At 48.0% G+C, this 19,011-nt stretch overlaps 1 protein-coding gene across 1 annotated transcript in view; it reads left to right on the top strand.

Moving 5' to 3' along the window:
- LOC135827626 (uncharacterized) overlaps positions 1-17,039 on the top strand; it is a 30,693-nt gene extending 13,654 nt beyond the window's left edge. The window contains exons 4-8 of the mRNA XM_065340092.1: positions 171-620; positions 1,836-2,031; positions 11,121-11,258; positions 12,290-12,514; positions 13,676-17,039. Of these exons, the coding sequence (XP_065196164.1) occupies positions 171-620; positions 1,836-2,031; positions 11,121-11,258; positions 12,290-12,514; positions 13,676-15,053 (2,387 nt within the window). The 3' untranslated portion in view covers positions 15,054-17,039. The remainder of the gene's footprint in view (positions 1-170; positions 621-1,835; positions 2,032-11,120; positions 11,259-12,289; positions 12,515-13,675) is intronic.
- The last annotated feature ends 1,972 nt before the right edge of the window (positions 17,040-19,011 follow it).

Raw genomic sequence — 19,011 nt, forward strand, 5'->3', positions numbered from 1 at the left:
TGCCGACAGGGTATCTTGAAAATCAGGCTTGTGTTCAACACGGGCGTCTATTCGAGATAGGCTTTAATACAAGACATTGCGGTAACAGCTTGCTGTCTATAGCATAGAGTACATGTTATAAAAAAATGTGTCATGTGCGTGTATATGTTTATGTACTGTTTTGATGACAGCCAATCCAAGAACACTTCCCATGGTGGTCGCCAACAACGCTAGCCTAACCGGCAGCCACACGGATCCGGAAACTACCCCACTGACCACCACTCACAGCAGCACCACCATTGCCCCGAGTGTCACGCCAGCCCTGACTTCACCTCCTGAACAAACATCAAACAACCGCAGCACCGTTGATGATGATGCATCCGTAGACTCACTGCCAGCAGTAAATAGCACCGAGACAGATATGCACAAACTTGACAACAACACTAATAACGATATCTGGATAGAACCATCCGGGAACGGATCAGTTGCTGCCACAAATACTTCACTTTTAGGCACAGACAATAACACTGAGAGTACCGGCTCTGGTTTCAACACAATAAATTGGATGTGGACATCCACAGCCGCCTCGATCAATATGTACACAAATGAACCGGACATGGGATTAGCCGACGCAGGTGTTGGTACGTGAGGCTGTCATGGTGATGTTCTCTGAAGTTGACTGTTGATGTATATATGCACAATAAATCCTAGACGCATCTCCACGTTATCGACGTTTTTCTTAACCAGCAGCAGAATGCTGGTGCTCTGGTCATAGCAAGAGAGCATTGGAGAGGACCAGGTGTGTTTAACATTTTTTCCGCCAGCAGTTCCCGCTGTGCACTCACAGATTTTCTCTTATAGCAATGATAGCGAACAAGATCTGCATGAGACAGATCAAGACAAGGCGCCAGATAACTGTCTAATCCACACAACTGGCGAAACCATGTGAATCGACCACCAATGCACACCTGGTCTACACCACACGGAGTACATCGGCTTAAAATGGCACAGGGAGTTAGTTACCTATGCACACCCTACACTTGCTGGGGTAACCAGTATAGACAGCACGCTGCTTTGATAGAAGCAGACACTAGATGCACTGGTACCTTGAAGTGAAATTGGAGTTACTTTACCAGCCAGCCTCGGCTACTGCGTACTGGGAGCCCAGAGGCAACAGACACACCAACAACCTCAGCCATGAAAGCCATGATAGTAACGACACACTGGATTGTGGAGCCGAAACTAGTCCAACTTCCAAATGCTTTGGCAAGAAGGTTGCCTTCCGACAGTATGCCACACACAAGCATATGCACACACACAGACGCACGCACGCACGCATGCACGCCCTCACGCACGCACGCACGCATGCACGCACAGACACACACACACACACACACACACACACACACACACACACACACACACATACAAACACACAATGACAGAAGTCCAAACCAAGCTATCTCACAGGATTTTTCTTGTTGTCAGCCTCCAGGCATAATTTGCAGCTTTTCACGCATCACGGGTGCAGGGGCTTCGTTGCTACTTTAATACTATTGTGTTTTTAGCGATGCTGGTTCTATTGAAACGAAGAGGGTCATGGAAATTGATGGAATACATCCGCCTCGCTTCCGAGAAGTCTGCAAAGCAAAATCACTAGCTGAGTATGTTACAGAGTCTCCCACTCTCCAATCATTTCATATCACTATCTCCACGTTTGAATGCTTTTCGACGCTGCTCACAAATTGCCACGGTTTGACATTCGGATTTGTAAGCCGGAGTGTTGACTGGCGATAATCGGTATGGGGCAGATACGCACATGCTGTGTGTTTTCCTGTTCTGCTTTGCTGCTGCAGGTCCGGCGGGTGACAACGGCCAGGGAGATTACTGGTGGCTGGTGGCCGGTGTCCTAGCGTGTCTTGTACTCGCTGTCGGCCTCTTCCTGTTCCTGGTGCCGCGCCGCAGACCGGAGGGCCAGATCAGTCCCTGCGAGTCGACCTGCAGCAAACCGAGCATGTCGTACTCGTCCAGCAACAGCAGTATCCGAATCAGGTAAGCCATTCTACAACTACTCTACATACATTAACACAGGCGGAGCATTCCGGCATGCATGTGCCATGTTTCCCAGAATTAAAAGTGCACATTGGGAATGGGTTTGCTCCCACACTGGACCTCGCGCTATTCCGCCGACGACTTGACACTTGACTGACTCACGACTTATTTACACTAGAATTCAAGGGTAAAAAGGCACAATCGAGAGTGACTTACTACTGAAGTCAATACATCAAATCAATATTGCTCAAGCCTGAAAATAGGGGTGCGACTTATAACCGAGTGAAACTTATAATTTGGGAAATACGCTACAGTCAGCATCGCCTATAGCATTGGGATTTGGTATTGAGCATTTCAGCACTATAAGCGATATGAGTATTATTTTGACTGATACTGCATGCATTGTGTGCGAGTGGGGTGTCAAACGACTCAGGGCGCAGTGCACATGCGCACTGCATAGCTGGGTACAGCTCCTGACACACAACATCAGCAATTCCTCACTATGGAGGCATACTTGACAACTTGTACAAGCAGAACTCACCAAACAGCACTGGACAAGTTCTTCACGAAGACGTAACACCCTGTTCTCCTCTGCCACCACTTGACTTTACAGGAATCACTATAACCGATGCAAAAATAATGAATGAAACACACACACACACCCACAATACAATCATTGAATGCCCATCCGCAGATGATGGCAGGTCCTGAAAGAACAGGCAGTGTTCCAGTAATGGGGAACAGAACTTCGAGTGGCGAGTGAGGTATACACACACACACACACACACACACACACGTGCGTGCACGGGCACACACTAAAGTATTCAGAAATAGAATCGACATTGTAGTATTCATTGGTTGGGGAATGGAAAGGAAAATAAAACATTGCTGTAGGTTATTGTTGTAAGGACACTGGGAGGACAACAGAAAGGTAAGCAACTTGCTTTGAATCAAAGAAAGTTATTACTCCACGGATCTCAGAAGGAAGGAACGTTCCAGAATGCTGCACTGGCAACAGGCGGCCTGCATGTGCGCGGCCCCTGCAGTCGGTCCAGCTGCCGGCCGGGCTTGCAGTGCTGAAAAGAATGTGCAGTACAGCATGTCACATAGTATCGCAGCCTGGACAAATAGGCGCTGGGAAGTCCTAGTTATGTGCTCACCTACACCACGATGGATGCACCAATCTTCTGAGCTACTTTGGCAACAACTTTGTCCACTTGAGACTCCCATGGGCTGAGCCAGTTGTTGAGGGCTGCACCAAGGTGGACGGCAATGACCGCTGATGGCAAGGCAATCCATGACACACAGTCACTAAGGCATCGTCAACATGGCGCTGAGGCTGGATCGATAAAATCAACCTTTAGGCTGCCGCGGGGTTGACAACGAGGCCGCTGTCTCGAAGCTAGTCAGTCAGCCTGGTCACCGCCATTGACGAACCAGTCGCCACCGCCAGCAGTGGCGGTAGGTTGTGACAAGTGTGGTGCAATATTGTCAGCAAATTCAGTACTCAGGATAAGATGAGTGACAAAGGGAACGTTGTGTTTGATAATGTTGAAGTGAACAGGGATGATCGCAAACCCTGCGCGTACTCCACCGTGAGTTACAAGAAAATTCCGGACTGGACGACGAGCAAACGCCAACCTGCTACATCCAACCTGGCAGATACTATTACGATAGCTGCCAAACCAGGTCAATGCCGACCTACTGCATAATGTCAATGTCAAACAGATCCTGCAGGAGAAGACTGGGGTGTTGGCGTCCAGTCACTGAGTGTACAGACACCAGTCACATTTCCTGTGTCTTTTGCAGCATACAGGCTGAGACTCATCACTGAAGAGTCCACTACTGCATGAGTTTTATTTGTACAATACATGGCAGGCGTACACGGTGTGCCTTGCAGGACTGCGAGATGCTGCAGAAGACCAGGTTCGACCTTTCTGGACCGCCATTCACCGACGGTGGGCTACACGATGCTGGAGGAACTAGATTCCAGTGAAAACCCAAGATTCCTTTGCTCCTGGACGCTCCGACGTGTTGTGATATCTGCCAGGTGCGCAGTAACTAGTATTTTCATCGCTACAGCGAGGACGACGCCGATCGGCAAACTCTCGCTCACAGCCATCACCAGCCTCTCAAAACCATCACTTGGCATCCCCCAGAGGTATAGGAGAAAGCCAAAACAGCTCTCAACAAACAAAAGCTAAGGACGATGGAAAGAGAGCATGTCAAAAAGAAGACGAACAGTATGAAGTTCAAATGGTTTTGAACACTCGCACCACCAACTATACCACTTTCAATAAATCGTGACGCCATTTTGTTTTAACATGAATATCGCGGGTTGAGCCAAAGTCAATTTTTTTTTCAAAAATGCACTGTCGATCACCTGCATGGTCATGATCGATCTCGTACCAGTGCTTGGCCGCGTTCCTGCATATGCGCATGCAGCTAGCTAGCAGTGCTGGGCGCGTACGACACTTGTCATGTAGATCTACATCGTGTACATGGTTGTGCTGGCGGGCGAGTCTGCTCGTGCTGCAGCTAGGTCGGGTCTACACTGCCAGTCATGTGTTGCAGGGTCGCGGCACTCGTGTAGTCGTAGTACAGTGCAGTGCATGCAGTGCAGTGCCAGATTTGCATCCTACCTGACCAATGCTGACTGGCCGTTGGGCTTCTGAGCTGAGATGAGTGTAGATCTACATTGTACTATGAAACTGTTGCAGTTAGAAAACGGTGCCTGTGGCTCAGACACGGACATAGGTCCATAGCTCGTGCTGCGCTGCGCCAGCTTCGCATCATGCATGCCGTTTGGCGAAATGCAAGACGTGTACGCGCAAGCTGCGTACGGACGGGTCCGTAGTTTTGTTACATCCATGGCGGATATCCATTGATCTGGAAGAAGATTCGTTTTCTATCCAGTTTTCTAGCAATGCTCGACGAAATCATGTTGCTACCTGCGTAGTCGTTCTAGCTTGGCAATATTGTCATGTTCCTGTCAGTGAACCGCGTTAGCAGTCAAGGAGTTTCGCTTTGTGGCAGGGTGCTTGTCGAACCTGTGAAAGAAACGTGCACTTTCACAGGACTTTTTGATATATTCGTTGCTCGCCATGTCGGTGATACCGCCTGAAGCCAGGTCGTGGAGCGATGTTCATTCTTCAATTTGCAGAAGGGACAATCAACTAGCCAGCTAGTCCAGTGTCTATCAGAGACTCCAGTGGAGATAGTGAAATCGTTTGACTGCAACGCCGTGAAATACGTTCTTTTCACCGTTGCGCCCTGTCCTAGTGCTGAGCGCTGCCCATCGGCGTTTGATCGGCTGATGGAAGGTAGTCGGACACGCTTCGCAAAGAGCAGACTGCCAGATAAATTCTCACGGCCGGCGGGGCAAAGTGTGCCGTCCGACGAACGTCTGTTCAACGACATAGTTGATCTCGTGGACAAGCGAAGGGTGAGGTCGTCTGATTTATCTCGGGACAGTGGACGCCAGTTCTTGTCTGTTCTCTCACGAGCATTGCTTTACGTTGATGGGCATAGTGATCGCTTCAAGGAGAGACACATATCGCTACCCCATGCGTTGCAGCAGTTTCATGGGTACAACAATCCAACTGCTACCAAACATAAACGTGCGTCTCTGGACGTTGACAAACTGAGCATACATGTGGATCGGGTGAGCGGCGTACATTTGCTGCCATTCCTGAATGGTTCTGACTACAAGGAGCTCAAAGCCTGGGCCAATGAATGCTGTGAAGCCATGCAGCAAATGGCAGCATACCTCCGCCAGCATTCAATTCATCAGATCGCAGACAGTACTGCCATGGAGCCAGCCAGGCAACCAGAGCAAGATAGCTCTCGTGTCATTGTCCTGCGTGTGACCAGGTTCCTGCAGCCTACAGTGATTTGGAAAAGAAGCTGGACAGCTGCGGCAAATACAACATAGTAGATGTCATGGACTACGCACCTGCTAGTCGGTATGAGAGGCGCCATTTCATTGACAAGATCTGCAGCAAATCAGTTCTGGCAGTCTTCAGATACCACAGTGGTGGATCTCACCAAGCCATTGTGTGTGTTTGGAGGCTCCCCCCGTGCGTGGATGACCGAGACGAAACTCGCCATGCACGTTGCATAGCGGAGCTCGTCAAGAAAGCACGTGATTTCCATACGAGAGCAATGAGAAAAGACTTTCTACACCGTTGGAAAATGGCTTTCCAGGACAAGGTCTCAGCAGCAGCTTTGAAAGCAATCTACTCAGAGCTTACAGGTGACAGCAGCGCGTTGACAAATGCCCAAGAGAAAGAAACTCGTGAGAAACTGCTGGAGTGGATTCTGAATTCTGATGACTTGGATTTCCTTCTCGACTATCACAGTGGCAGTGGACGGCTGAAGGAGGGTGCCTTTGAGCATTTCTGGGATGAGGTGGAGAAGTACCTGAATGAACAAGAGCTAGCTGTCCATGAACGCCGTCATGGTGAGACCATGTTCTTGCCCGTTGCAGTATCAATGACGTCTCTGCACAGGGCGATATGTGACCGCCTTGATGCTGGGCCTCACAAAGGGTGCAAGACACCATCATTCGAACTCCTTCGCCTGCAGTTTCAGCCGAGCAATGAGTATGTCAACTCATCTGCAAGACACACAGGTCGCTTCAACATTCACTATGCCGTCCAGCAGAGACAAATCCATGGTCATCATGTCGATAGCCACTACGCCAATGCACAATTCAAGTATGTGAAAGAATATGCTGTTGCACATGCGGGTGAAGTGGCGCTCTTCTGCCTTGACGACAAGGCTGGTATACCTGTGGGAGAACCAGGCACTCCTCTGTCAACTGGAGTCCGAGGCCATAATCGTTCCCTTGTAGCGTCTGGCGATTCTTTGGCAGCTAGCGACCATGACTGGCATGTTGCTGGTATCACTCCATCCGTCAGCCTGCACGTTGATATACCAGCGTCTCTTGGAGAGAGTTTCTTCACGGGCCAAGTGTCGGTCAACTGCAAGGAGAGAGTATTCCAGCCCTCCTCACCTTTCCGGCATGCCCAGGAACTGGCAACTCTTTTCCGTTCGTCAAGAGATGCTAACAAGAAGGTACTGGTAGTGTACACTGATGGTGGACCAGACCACAGAGTCACGTTTGGATCAGTCAAGGTGGCCCTTGCATGCCTCTTCATGGAACTGGACCTGGACCAGTTGATAGCTGTGCGTACCTGTGCAACGCAGAGTTGGATCAATCCAGCAGAGCGATGCATGTCCCTCCTGAATCTTGCTCTCCAGCACGTTTCACTATCCCGAGCCACCATGAGTGAAGAGATGTAGAAGCTGGCGAAGAACTCTACAACCATGGCTGAGCTACGGTCTGTGGCTTCGAAGCACAAAGAGTTCAAGCCAGCATACATTGACGGCATGAAGGGCGTCATTGGTGCCATATGTGAGCGATTTAAGCAGTTGGAGCTGAAGGGTATGCCAGTGGCAGTAGAAGAGCCAGCGACCGAAGACTCTATCAGCAATCTCTTCCGCCACGCTGAGGCCATTAACCCAGCACTCAAGATTCACTCTTTGCAGAAGGCTGATCTAGCCAGTGCAGCGAAGTACCGTCAACTTAGTGAGCGTGACACCCGTGCGACTCACTATTCCTTCCAACTGCGAAAATGTTCTGCTGACAGCAACCCATGTGAGTGGTGCAAGGAGCATCCAGCGGCCACAACAGAGAGGGCACTCCATTGGCTTCCGTGCCCTGAACCTGCCGGTGACAAGTCGTACCAGCCGTTTTCAAGCGTGTATGATGGCAGGGAGCTAGATGAACGCCATTGTCGGTCACTTTGTGCCAGTGCCAGCCACGCAAGGGACGCACAACACTCCGAGATCATGAACTCGAATGAATTTCGAGCCGCCGTGAAGTGTTCCGACTGGAAAACCGAGATGCGTGTATGCGAAGCTGAAGCTGACGAAGCCACAGCACGATGCCATCGCTGATATGATATCTGCAGCAGAGTACACTTGTGGTGCTCCCCTGTTCATGGACGACCATGAATTTGCTGAGATTGCTATCGTCAGGCGTGGCATCAACTGCACGAGCACCATGGAGGTCCCATACTTCAACCCTAAAGCTGATTTGCCATTGTGCTGCTTCTTCTGTGGAGGAACCCATCAACTGTTGCAAGACACGGATCCGTACATGCTAGGCATGCGGCGGAAATACAGTGTTGTCCGTCCACTCTGCTCAGCTTGTCGTACCGAGGGACGAGAAGCTGCAACCCGCAACCAGACGAAAACGGGAACAGCTGCAAAGCGCTCCAAGAAGTGAGAGGTTATTGATCTGATCCGGCCATGTGGTAATTGTATGCATATGAAATAGTAAATAATCGACGTGGAGACAACAATTTTATAATAGCAATAAAGAGAACAAATTCTGCAGTCATCGTCACACTACAACGAAGTCATGAAAGTTTATTATTATTATTATTATTATTATTATTATTTTGCTTGTTCAAGCATGAAAGTTTACCAGGATTAATTTTTTTGTTACATTCATCAGTGGAAAGTCGTGACTGAAGAGTAATCATGCTGCACAATGATTAAATATACATTCAATGATGTGTTACGAGAACAAAATACAGTGCCAAAATAGAATGAGGGAGAGCTAAGTGCAACGGCGGGTGAGAAACTAATCATTATAACGCTAAAACTGTGTAGTGAGACAAACAATCATGCTGTGCACCTACGAAAACAATTTTAACGCACCTACATGTTTCTTCTGCTTACAAAGATCAGGCTTATGCAAACGAATACAAACAGCCTCAAGTACTTTCAACTGACTAGCATACCGTGCACGACAAAGAACAGAAAAACTACAATCATCATACACCTGCAGACACTTAGGGTGAGACAACAAGTGAGGAAAAACTGCAGATTTCTTACGATCACAATCACCATCTGATTCCTCGTCTCCAACAACCGCAACCTCGTCCTCCGTCTCATCTCCCAACTCGTCCTCAGTGTCGTCCTCCGTGTCATTCTCCTCATCAACACTGATCGGTCCCAGGTACGCTTCATGTTGTTTAACCTCTGTTCGTTGACTCCTCCTTTGATCTTGATGGTAAATTGTTACCATTGTTGTTGTTGTTGTTGTTGTTGTTGTTGTTGTTGTTGTTGTTGTTGTTGTTGTTGTTAAATCTTGTGTTCCCAGTGTCCTCGCCGGTGCTTGATCTCCATTACTGTAATAATTCTTTGAATAATTAGCCGTTGATCGTCTAGGTCTTTGAATGTTGATTGTGTTACTTTCTTTGTTGAATTCCGTTCCCTTCAGCCTTCTTTCTCGTTGTTCACGTTCAGTGCTTGCCCCATCAATATATGCACGTGCCACCGACACCACAGACTGAGCCCCAGCACCTCCGATGATAGATGTAGGTGGCGGTTCTGGGGAGGCAACGGCAAAGACGGCGATGAGGGCATTACCTCATCACAGCGTCCACTTTGGTCTTGAGCTGAATGTTGTTGTGGTGTGTTATCTTGTGTTGTTATGGTGCATTGTGTTGTGGTGACAATATGCTCATTACCCGACTCCAAGGCTCTCGATACGGGTAATGGAGGCACTATTGCCGATGACGGAAATTGTGCTAACGATGGCTATGGCCGAGGGTTCTCCAGTGGCCTGCCGCGTTTGGGTCGCAGTGCCCGTGCCGAGCCAGTCAGCAAATGCAGTGGGACATTCTATTTTGGCACTGTATTTTGTTCTCGTAACACATCATTGAATGTATATTTAATCATTGTTCAGCATGGTTACTCTTCAGTCACGACTTTCCACTGTTGAATGTGACAAGAAAATTAATTCTGGTAAACTTTCATGACTTCGTTGTAGTGTGGCAATGACTGCAGAGTTTGTTCTCTTTATTGCTATTATATGAAATAGTAGAAAGGAAAAGGACATATGGAAACGAGTTAAGAGTAACTCTCCATCACTGTAACATGATACTATATACAGTCAGAAAGTGCACTTGATAACTAGGCACAAAACTGACAGAGTACTGAGACATTCGACGTCCTGACACCTAGCTTCAACACATCTCCGTAGCGCTAACCGACAGCCTTCCAACTTGGAAGGTTCAAGGTTAGGGAAAGACCAAAGAGGGGAAGGCAAGCGCAACGAAAATGAGCAAAAGCTACAGTCCCAACGGAACAAAGAATGTCGATTGTTACTGGACGATGACGAGACCAGTACGATATTTGACAAAGCGCTAAACTCGCTCTTAACTCGTATCCATATGTCCTTTTCTCTTCTACATTTATTTATGGCTCAACATCCGAGTTTCAAATTGCACACCTGATGAGCCGTCACGAACCATATGAAATAGTGTGATTGTTTTATTGCAATACGCATAGACACTTGACTCACATGTGTTTCTATTAAAATATAATTCTATAGCGGGTGGTAACGCAAATGTGCGAACTTTAAACTTTCCAATACAGCAGTATATAGCAGTTCATGTGTTATAATTTCCTGTAGTGCTGTTCTACCTTGCATCAATTTAATATCCATAGTGTAATATCTCACCTGTGTCGAGAACTTTACTGTTCTTGGTGATATAAAGTGCTGCGTTGAGCGCAGAACAGAACTATCAAGCAGGGCTAGCATCACACATTCATAGTATGGTACTTGTACATGATAATTCAACATGCAGTACATACACAATGGTACACAATCATGTACATGGTACAGTATATGCATGCTATGCTGTCATCATCATACGTGTAGTACTGTATATATACATGCACTAAAAAAATTAAATTAAATAAAAAACCCCGCCCGCACCAATTTCACATGGGTGCCGCCCGGGAATCTCGATTTTTTTGGTCTCGCCTATTAAAAGAGGTTAATTGTTTCGAACATTTAAGTTAATTCCAGGCCAGGAGTTTCAGCTTTTGTGACTGTAACGAATAAAAAGTCTCCCCACTTGCAACCCTCATAGTAGCCTGACACAAACTGTTACCGGCTGATTTTCCGAATTTGTCTATGGTACTCCTGCTATCCCGATAGGATTTGTGTCTTTCGAGGGTTTTAGAAGTTGACGGTTTTCTCTACACACCTCTTCTCTTCTCAGAGGACACCGAATGTCTGCTTCGAACATGAGTGGAACCCAATCTTACAGATGTGCCGTTGACTCGTACAGTGATCGTGGCAGCCTAGGCAAGCACGGCAGTTTAAGCCGCAAGGCCTCGGCTGAATTCCGACTGGAACGGTGAGTTGCTTAGCAGGCTGTGTAACATTGCGTAGGAAGCACCGTATTTTTCTGGAATAAAAGACGCAGCTCTTTACTCTAGGCGTCTCGGCCAAAGAAGTAGTTGTAACCCCATTGTGGCCGTGCTACTGCCCCGAGATGCGTGTATGCGAAGGTTTTTATTTTATTTTTTATTATGCATTTATGGCTGTAGGGCAGGTGTTCGCAACCCCAGAGGATAATGAAAAGTGGAACAACCAACGTTACGTAGAAAAAAAACGAAGAAAATCAGGCAGCTGATGATCAATTTCACTTTTCAAGCCCATGGCAACTACGTTATGGTTCAGTCTGTGGACTTGACTATCGAAAATCTACGGCCATGCTGATTAGAGGCTGTAGACCACAGTACATACAGTACATTTTCCAGTACTAAAAAATAAAATAATTCAGCGGGGAGGGTGAAAATTTGGGGCGGGAGCAGATGATAAACAATCAATTTTTTTTACTTGGCTTTAGCGGGTTTTATGTTCCACTTTTGTGATTCTTATCAAAAGACCTAATGTGGTTTTCTCTCTGAACACAAAACAACAGTAAAGATTTTGTTTATGCCACTCATTCATGCAGTAGCTGTGAGGGTTTGATTGGTCGTTAAAAAATCTCAATACTTTCAGTCAGTTGTGTGCCTTTGTTGTCGCACTTGCTGAGTGGATGACTTGGTTACTTGTTCGTATCCATGGTTACCTTTGCTCGCCATCCAAGCTACAGGACTTGATTGGAATTTTGATTCAGTTCCTTTCATTGTTACTTCCCAGCTTCCATAATGGAAGATTATCTCCTGAACACCTAATACATGAATAGGAAAAAAAGGGAGAGAGAGGTCCCGCTTGGATTTGTCGTAACTCAAAGTTTCAGCCTACTGCTTTCATCAGGGGCAAAATAAAACCTGTTATCTTGCCATATAATATATGTTGAGAATTTTGGGATTTGGTTGGTATTTTGATTAAACCGTTGAAGAATTTACCTGTTGTTTTCTTTGTTACTTGCCATCTCAGGGGGTGGAGTAGCCATTCACGAGTGGCACCAGCGTACATGAAGAGACGCTCTCTCCACGAAGACTGCTCCTCTCGTCGCCGGCCGTTCTGCAAGACGAGATCATTCGACCAGTACGGTGTCAACCAGTACAATGGAGCTGCTAACACGGCCAGTAACTGCGCCGATCGTCCTCGCAAGCACGTCATCACACGCCGCAGCGCCGGCAACGCTTCGAGCACACGTTCGTAAGTTCCCATCAGAGTAATTAGAAAGTAGCTTCACCTGGATAGCCCGCATGGGACACAAGCTGGAGGGGGGGGGCAAAGGGGGACACAGCTGAGGAGGGGGTGGAGGACCCAGGGGGTGGGGGGGGGGGGTACCTCGAGAGTCTGTAACCATGATTACATACACCAGCAACCCTACATGTATGATACTGGTGATATAGTAGTTAGGTGGAGCGGCTGTTAACCAATAGAGTGACCAGCTACACCCTGATAGTGAATTTCGAACCACCCTCCAATCCTGCTTCTTCGGGAGAGTGCCCTGCCGGTTGAGCTAATGGGATTATGCAAACACACAAGCACACACTCTCTGCACGCAGGCACGCAAACCGTAGCGTTCACACATGACCCATGCCATGCACACAAATATACACCTGTTTTCTCGGAGTAATGGACTGCTCCCCTCCCGAGCAGACTAAATCTCTCCAATTTCACTTAGGCTTGCTATAAGGGGCCACTTGGGGTCTGCAACATCAATGTAAACGTTCAATGGTACAATTTAGAGACCTCTTACGGCGGAGGTTAAACTCGAAACAGGGCAAAAGCAAGAACTGAATTTGGGGACGACGAGCGATGTTTCAAGGCATTCAGCAGAGCTAAGAGCAAAAAGATAGAGGAAGGTTAGCACATGAAGGAAAGGCAGTCGGATCGGTTGGCCACCACTTCACCCTATATCCCAGTGTCGGATGCAGACCTCACCAGTCGGTCATGGTAGATAGGAAACGAATCTCAATCCCACGGTCGTATAACTGCCAGATGGCCCCTTAGAGGAAAAGACCGGGACCAAATCAAAATGTAATCGCCTGGATAGCATTCCCTTGACCAGACAGAGCCCTCCCCTTCAAGTGTGATTTTTTTCGTTGATTAATTTTGAATGACACCTAGCATACCCCAAATTAATTTTCATTAACCACAATGTGAAGCACCTCGTCCCCGGGCAGAAACTATGACCTATAACATGCAAGCCATGACTTTAAGCCTGCCATATTTCCTCTATGTGACGTCTCCGTGCCTAATGCCTCTAGAACCTCTCTTGATGTGGTAAATCCGTTGATAACTGACTATGATCATGATGAAAACACGTTCTCAACCTCGTTGTGCCTGTTTCCTTTGCTCTGCGCACAGGCTAATGACGCAATTGTCCAGCAATGCATCATCGCTCCGGACGACAATAAGCCACCTGGTTGACGAGCCCTACACTCTCCCCGGTAATCAAGCAATCAACCCGTCTGCCATGAAAGCACGCAAAATGCTGGCAAGACAGGCCGTGGACGGTGCCATGAGTGACTGCATACATCCGACTGACCTGTCACTCAAACCGACAGTGCGGGAAAGGCTAGAACGGTTGGAAATGATCTCCCAGCACTCATACAGTGACTCTGGAAATGGAGACTTAGACAGCCAGCCTATGTCAGTAACGTCTTTTCCCGAAAGCCCACGGCATCTGGACAGTGACAATCTGGCCTCACCTACCTATTCCAACTTTCTGAAAACTCAAGCCCACCGCGACAAGAGACGGCCAAGCATAGCTCCAGATGCCGTTGACCGATTAGACAATGATGAGTCAATTGCCGATAACCTGAGCACTATCCTGGGAAATGATCAAACTATCAATGAATCTTTCCCCCGTGTCGAGGCATCACTCAGAAACTCGCCGCTTTTGGACACCGACGACTTGATCATTACTGACAGCGGCCACATGTTCCAAAGCACATGCACCATTGCAGATTCGACTTCACCTGGAGGTGTACCTCGAGAGTCTGTCGGATTTGTTTCCCTATTGCCAGAGAGTCCCGAAAAGCAGCAGGCAGCACTGGATTCAAATGAAAGGCCCCGAATCTACTGTGTTGTTCCTGAGTTTTCCACGACCGGAAGTTTGGAAGATCCGGAAGAGCATTATCGTTTGCTGCCCTCTGCTCGGAACTCCATCGAGATTGAAATACCTCACAAGCCAGTAAAATCAGCAAAGCAAATGTCCCACCAGTGTAATATTGATGAGTGTGCCGACGCAGAACTCGGCAGCCCAGAAAACGTGCCCACTCCACTGCCAAGTGACCCAAGTTCATACAAGTCCGTACAGTCAAAGTCAAAATTGTCACAAGACACGACCGTCCCCTCTATGAGTTTAATGGCAAGATTGAACCCTTCGTCAAGGAGGCACTCACCGAGCCTAGATGCTGGTGTGACACAGCAGCTGCTGACGCCTGCTCCACACAGCTCAGACCCGGACTCCGTCAGGACATTCTTGGCTTATGATTTAGAGTCGCCTCGCCCGGAGTCTGCGCTACTGCCCAGTGACGAAAGAGCGAAGTCGTGCATCACGGGCCGCCGTCTGCGTGACCTGATCACCACTACTGAAAAGGGAAGGCTGGTGACGAGGCAGGCGGACAGCCCGGCACGGAAAGGCCGCTCACTAAGTCTGCACGCCATTGGCATGTACGTTACGACACGGCCGGACATTGACGGCGAACTGGGCACTAAAAAGACTCACTCCGTGACATAAGCAAATCGATGCGGGGTACCGTCTCATGGCTCAGGGCTGCCAGCAAGTGTCCGTGTATTTGTTAGAGAGTAGGAATACAATGCACCAGTCACAGTGAATGGTGCCGACGGGGAACAAAGTGAGCTGCTCCCACCTGACGTGCAATGAAAAGCAGCTGAATAAACTGAACTGACATACTAGTGTATCTGTTTCGGGAGGATCGGTTTGAAACAAGCCCGCATGGCATTTTCTAAGGCTGGCTGGAAACAGTTCCACCACCGTCAGCAAGCATTCTGGAGCATTATGAACACAAGTCGGTGAAACCGATGTTTCTTACAATGGAATTGAACGCGCGTTTTATTGTATTCCACATGATACAGCAATGACTGACGCTGGCAACAATAAGTAGATTCAGAGGGATTGAGGCTTCAATCTCAGTTTACAACATTAAAATACAACCCGGTCTTAGCAGCAGGACCACAGGCGTCCATGCCTAGATTGGAACAGCCAGGAACATTCAGAAAGGCAGCAGGGGTGAATCGACGAGGTACCTATGCCCAGAGTACCTCCGGCTGCCATTCACCCTTGTGCAAATTAATTGCCCAGCTCAACGTAATTTGACAACTTATCGATCTACTAGTAGGTCTTGACGTCATGATGACATCATGATGACTTCATGATGACATCATACTGTAGTACAACTGATGCTGTTTCTGCCTTAGTAGTGTACGGTTGCTACCCACAAACGAGACTCTGTAGGAGACACACATCCACCACACCAGGTGAGATCTTCCCCCTAGAACCTAGAGCCCAAGTGTTCTCAATAGTTAACGGAGGGCCAGGCCGCTAACATGACCTATTGACAATTTCAAGTTATAGCCACGATTTCCATATCAAGCTGGTCCTCTTAGTCGAGACAATCGTAAAATAGCTCTAGAATACAAGTTATTGAGATATATATGGTAGGCATGACCACCAATACCCACAGAACGCCTGAATCTGGGAGATGATCAGCGATGTTTTGCAGGGCAAATCGGCACTGATGCTATTATCTTTGTTGTGCATTATTTTGTAGATTTTGCGAGAACTGTTTGTGTCGAGTGTCTATTCCACACCACACAGCCACTGATACATGTAGCTAGCGCTTGAACACACCCATTCTTCTTTTATGATCCATACATTGTGCAAATTGCGTACACTTCTTTATTTAGAATGCGAAGCACACGGCTTTTTTTTTTGATGAGCTGCCTGTCGCCTACACTGTTTTTAGTATGTTAGTGTTTGTATATTTATTTTCTTATACGATACGTGGACCCGTTACGATTTGTAGCCGCGCGAGTTCAGTATAACTAGCTGTGGCCCACTTTTCATAACTGTGTTTTCATGCGTGCGTCCATGCATGGACCGATCGATGTACATAATATATCCAAGAGCCGATATCTCTTTTATAATATTGCAAATTTGAAGTTCACATTTTGCCTCACATGATTGATGACATACACCGCGCACCAGTGCGTTGGGGACTTGCAGAACAGGAACATCCAGAACTCAATTTTCTTTTTGCGCCTAAACTCTATCACACATTCTTTTAAGGTTTTTCTTCGATAAGCGGTCATGTTGCTAACTCTATCCCTGTGTATGTTGAGTTTAGCTAGCTGCCGCTTTCAAACGCTGTTTTCAATTCGATGTCACATATGTTATGTAATTTTGTGCTGATTTTCAGATAGTGTGATCCGCCTCCGATCCATTATGGGTCCACGAGTTTGAAATCACTGGTCTTCCTCTGTGCTATCCATTTCTATGTTCACGCTGTCCTGTTTTCAAAACTGTTTTCCCTCCATTCTCACAATTGGCCCGTTAGCAAATAAAGTGACGACGTCAAACGAACACATGTGTGCGCTGGGTCGACTTGTTTGTATGGCATTATTGAACGAAAACCTGGATATCTGAAAGTGCGTTTAGACTGTTGTTGTTGCTGGTCACAAACAAGTCGACCCAACGCACACACATGTTCGTTTGACGTCATCATCTTTTTTTACTAATGTGCCGATTGAAGAAACTGTCGACATCTGCATGGATGTTTTGTACCGTAATGACGACATAGACACTCCTTAGATATCTGAAAGTGCATTTTGACGATCGTTATTGCTGGTCACAACCGGAGTTGAGTTTTCGTTCAACAATGCCATGTACAAACAGGTTGATCCAACATACAGGCGTGTTCGTCAGTTCTCGCACCTGCTTTTTCCTTTGCACTCTGCCTTAGCTTGGTTTACCCAATACAGCAACAAATTCATTCTAAAATGAAATAGCGCAACCTGTACACCTGTATGATCGATCTATGAGTGTATATATATATATGTGTGTGTGTGTGTGTGTGTGTGTGTGTGTGTGTGTGTGTGTGTGTGTGTGTGCGTGTGCGTGTGTGTGTGTGTGTGCGTGTGTGTGTGTATGTGTGACTTCTTCAACACTGGTGAAGACCCTCGGAATTGATTCGAACATCGGCGACATCATCCACGAGCGTCGGCTACGGTGGCTTGGCCATATTGGCCGCCTGGACGATGACCATCTGGCCCAGTGTACTCTGTTTGTGGAGCTCTCTGCAGCTCTCAGCACCGCTCACGCAAGCGTTGGCGGGATGTGGTTGTGGACGCTTTCAACCGTATTCATCCACCTGTCCCGGAGAAGGAACGGCTCGACACTGCCCAGAATCGCTCGGTGTGGAGGGAGGTCATCCACCGCCGTCCTCAGCCTCGTGATGTCTCCGCCGAGCTAGAGTATCGTTGTGCTTGCGGGAAGACGTGTTGCCACCCCGGCAATCTCAAGCGCCACGAACCTTTCTGCCGGTTGCCGCCGAATTAGTCCTTTCGCCATCATTGCCTACGGCAATGGGCAAGTTCAAGGTTCAATGTGTGTGTGTGTGTGTGTATGCGTGTGTTTGTGTGTCCCATATGGTGCAGTGGTATGTGCAGCGATTTCCAATCGATAGGTTGCGGGTTCGATTCCCGACGATTATGGTCACACACGTCTTTCTTCTCTTTCTCAGACTCTTCCTGACTTTTCTTTCATTCTCCTGGGTGGTTACCAACAGCCAGTGCATGCCGGAGTATGTGGTGTGATGTGTGTGCGGGGAAAAAAAAAGAAGACCAAAAATAGGGATTCACTGGCCAGAAAAAAGTCACTTCAAAATAGCTGTATGGTGTAGACCAGGCTGAATAGTGACGGTCAATTCTTCAGCCTTGCAAGCTGTTGAATGGTGCAATCCCAGCACAAGTTGCTATGGCTTCTGCCGTAGCATTGCTATCATCGCCTCCGGCGATGGGCGTCAAAGGTCAAAGGTCAAGGTGTTTGGGGGGGGGGGGGGGTTGCGTGTGTGTATATACATACATATGGGTGTATAATCTTTGTGTGTGTGTGTGTGTGTGTGTGTGTGTGTGTGTGTGTGTGTGTGTGTGTGTGTGTGTGTGTGCCAACAGCGGAGGGAAGTATGGGTTGCCCCTCAGTCGAGCTCCACCATGCCCAAGTCTGTGCGTTGCGCAGTGTGTGACCGGAACTTCTCACGGGTCTCCGATCGAACGCGGCACAAGTGCACCACTCAGAGACGGCTTCGCATCCAGCTCCAGCGTGGATCAGTGCAGTGCCAGAACTGCCAGAGGTGGTTCCGCAGCAAGGGTGGCTACTCTGTTCATCGATGCCAGCCTGTCACGAGTTCTCCTACACCAACAGTCAGTCTGTCTGTGCCACTTTCAGCTTGTTGCCAGCAGCACTGCCCAACATGTCAGCGATGCTTCCGTTCTGCAGCCGGATTCAAGCGTCACAACTGCAATCGTGGTGCGAGACCATCTGCTGCTGAGAGAGCAGCTCTGCCCCTCAGCTGCCCACATTGTAAACGCAATTTCCGCCGGCAGCAGGACCTAGCCAGACATTCGCGGTTCTGCCTGTGATCCGACTCCCGTTTTCTGGTCCCCTTTTCATAGGG

Source organism: Sycon ciliatum, chromosome 11, assembly GCF_964019385.1.
Source record: "Sycon ciliatum chromosome 11, ocSycCili1.1, whole genome shotgun sequence".
In the NCBI taxonomy this organism is placed as follows: Eukaryota; Metazoa; Porifera; class Calcarea; order Leucosolenida; family Sycettidae; genus Sycon; species Sycon ciliatum.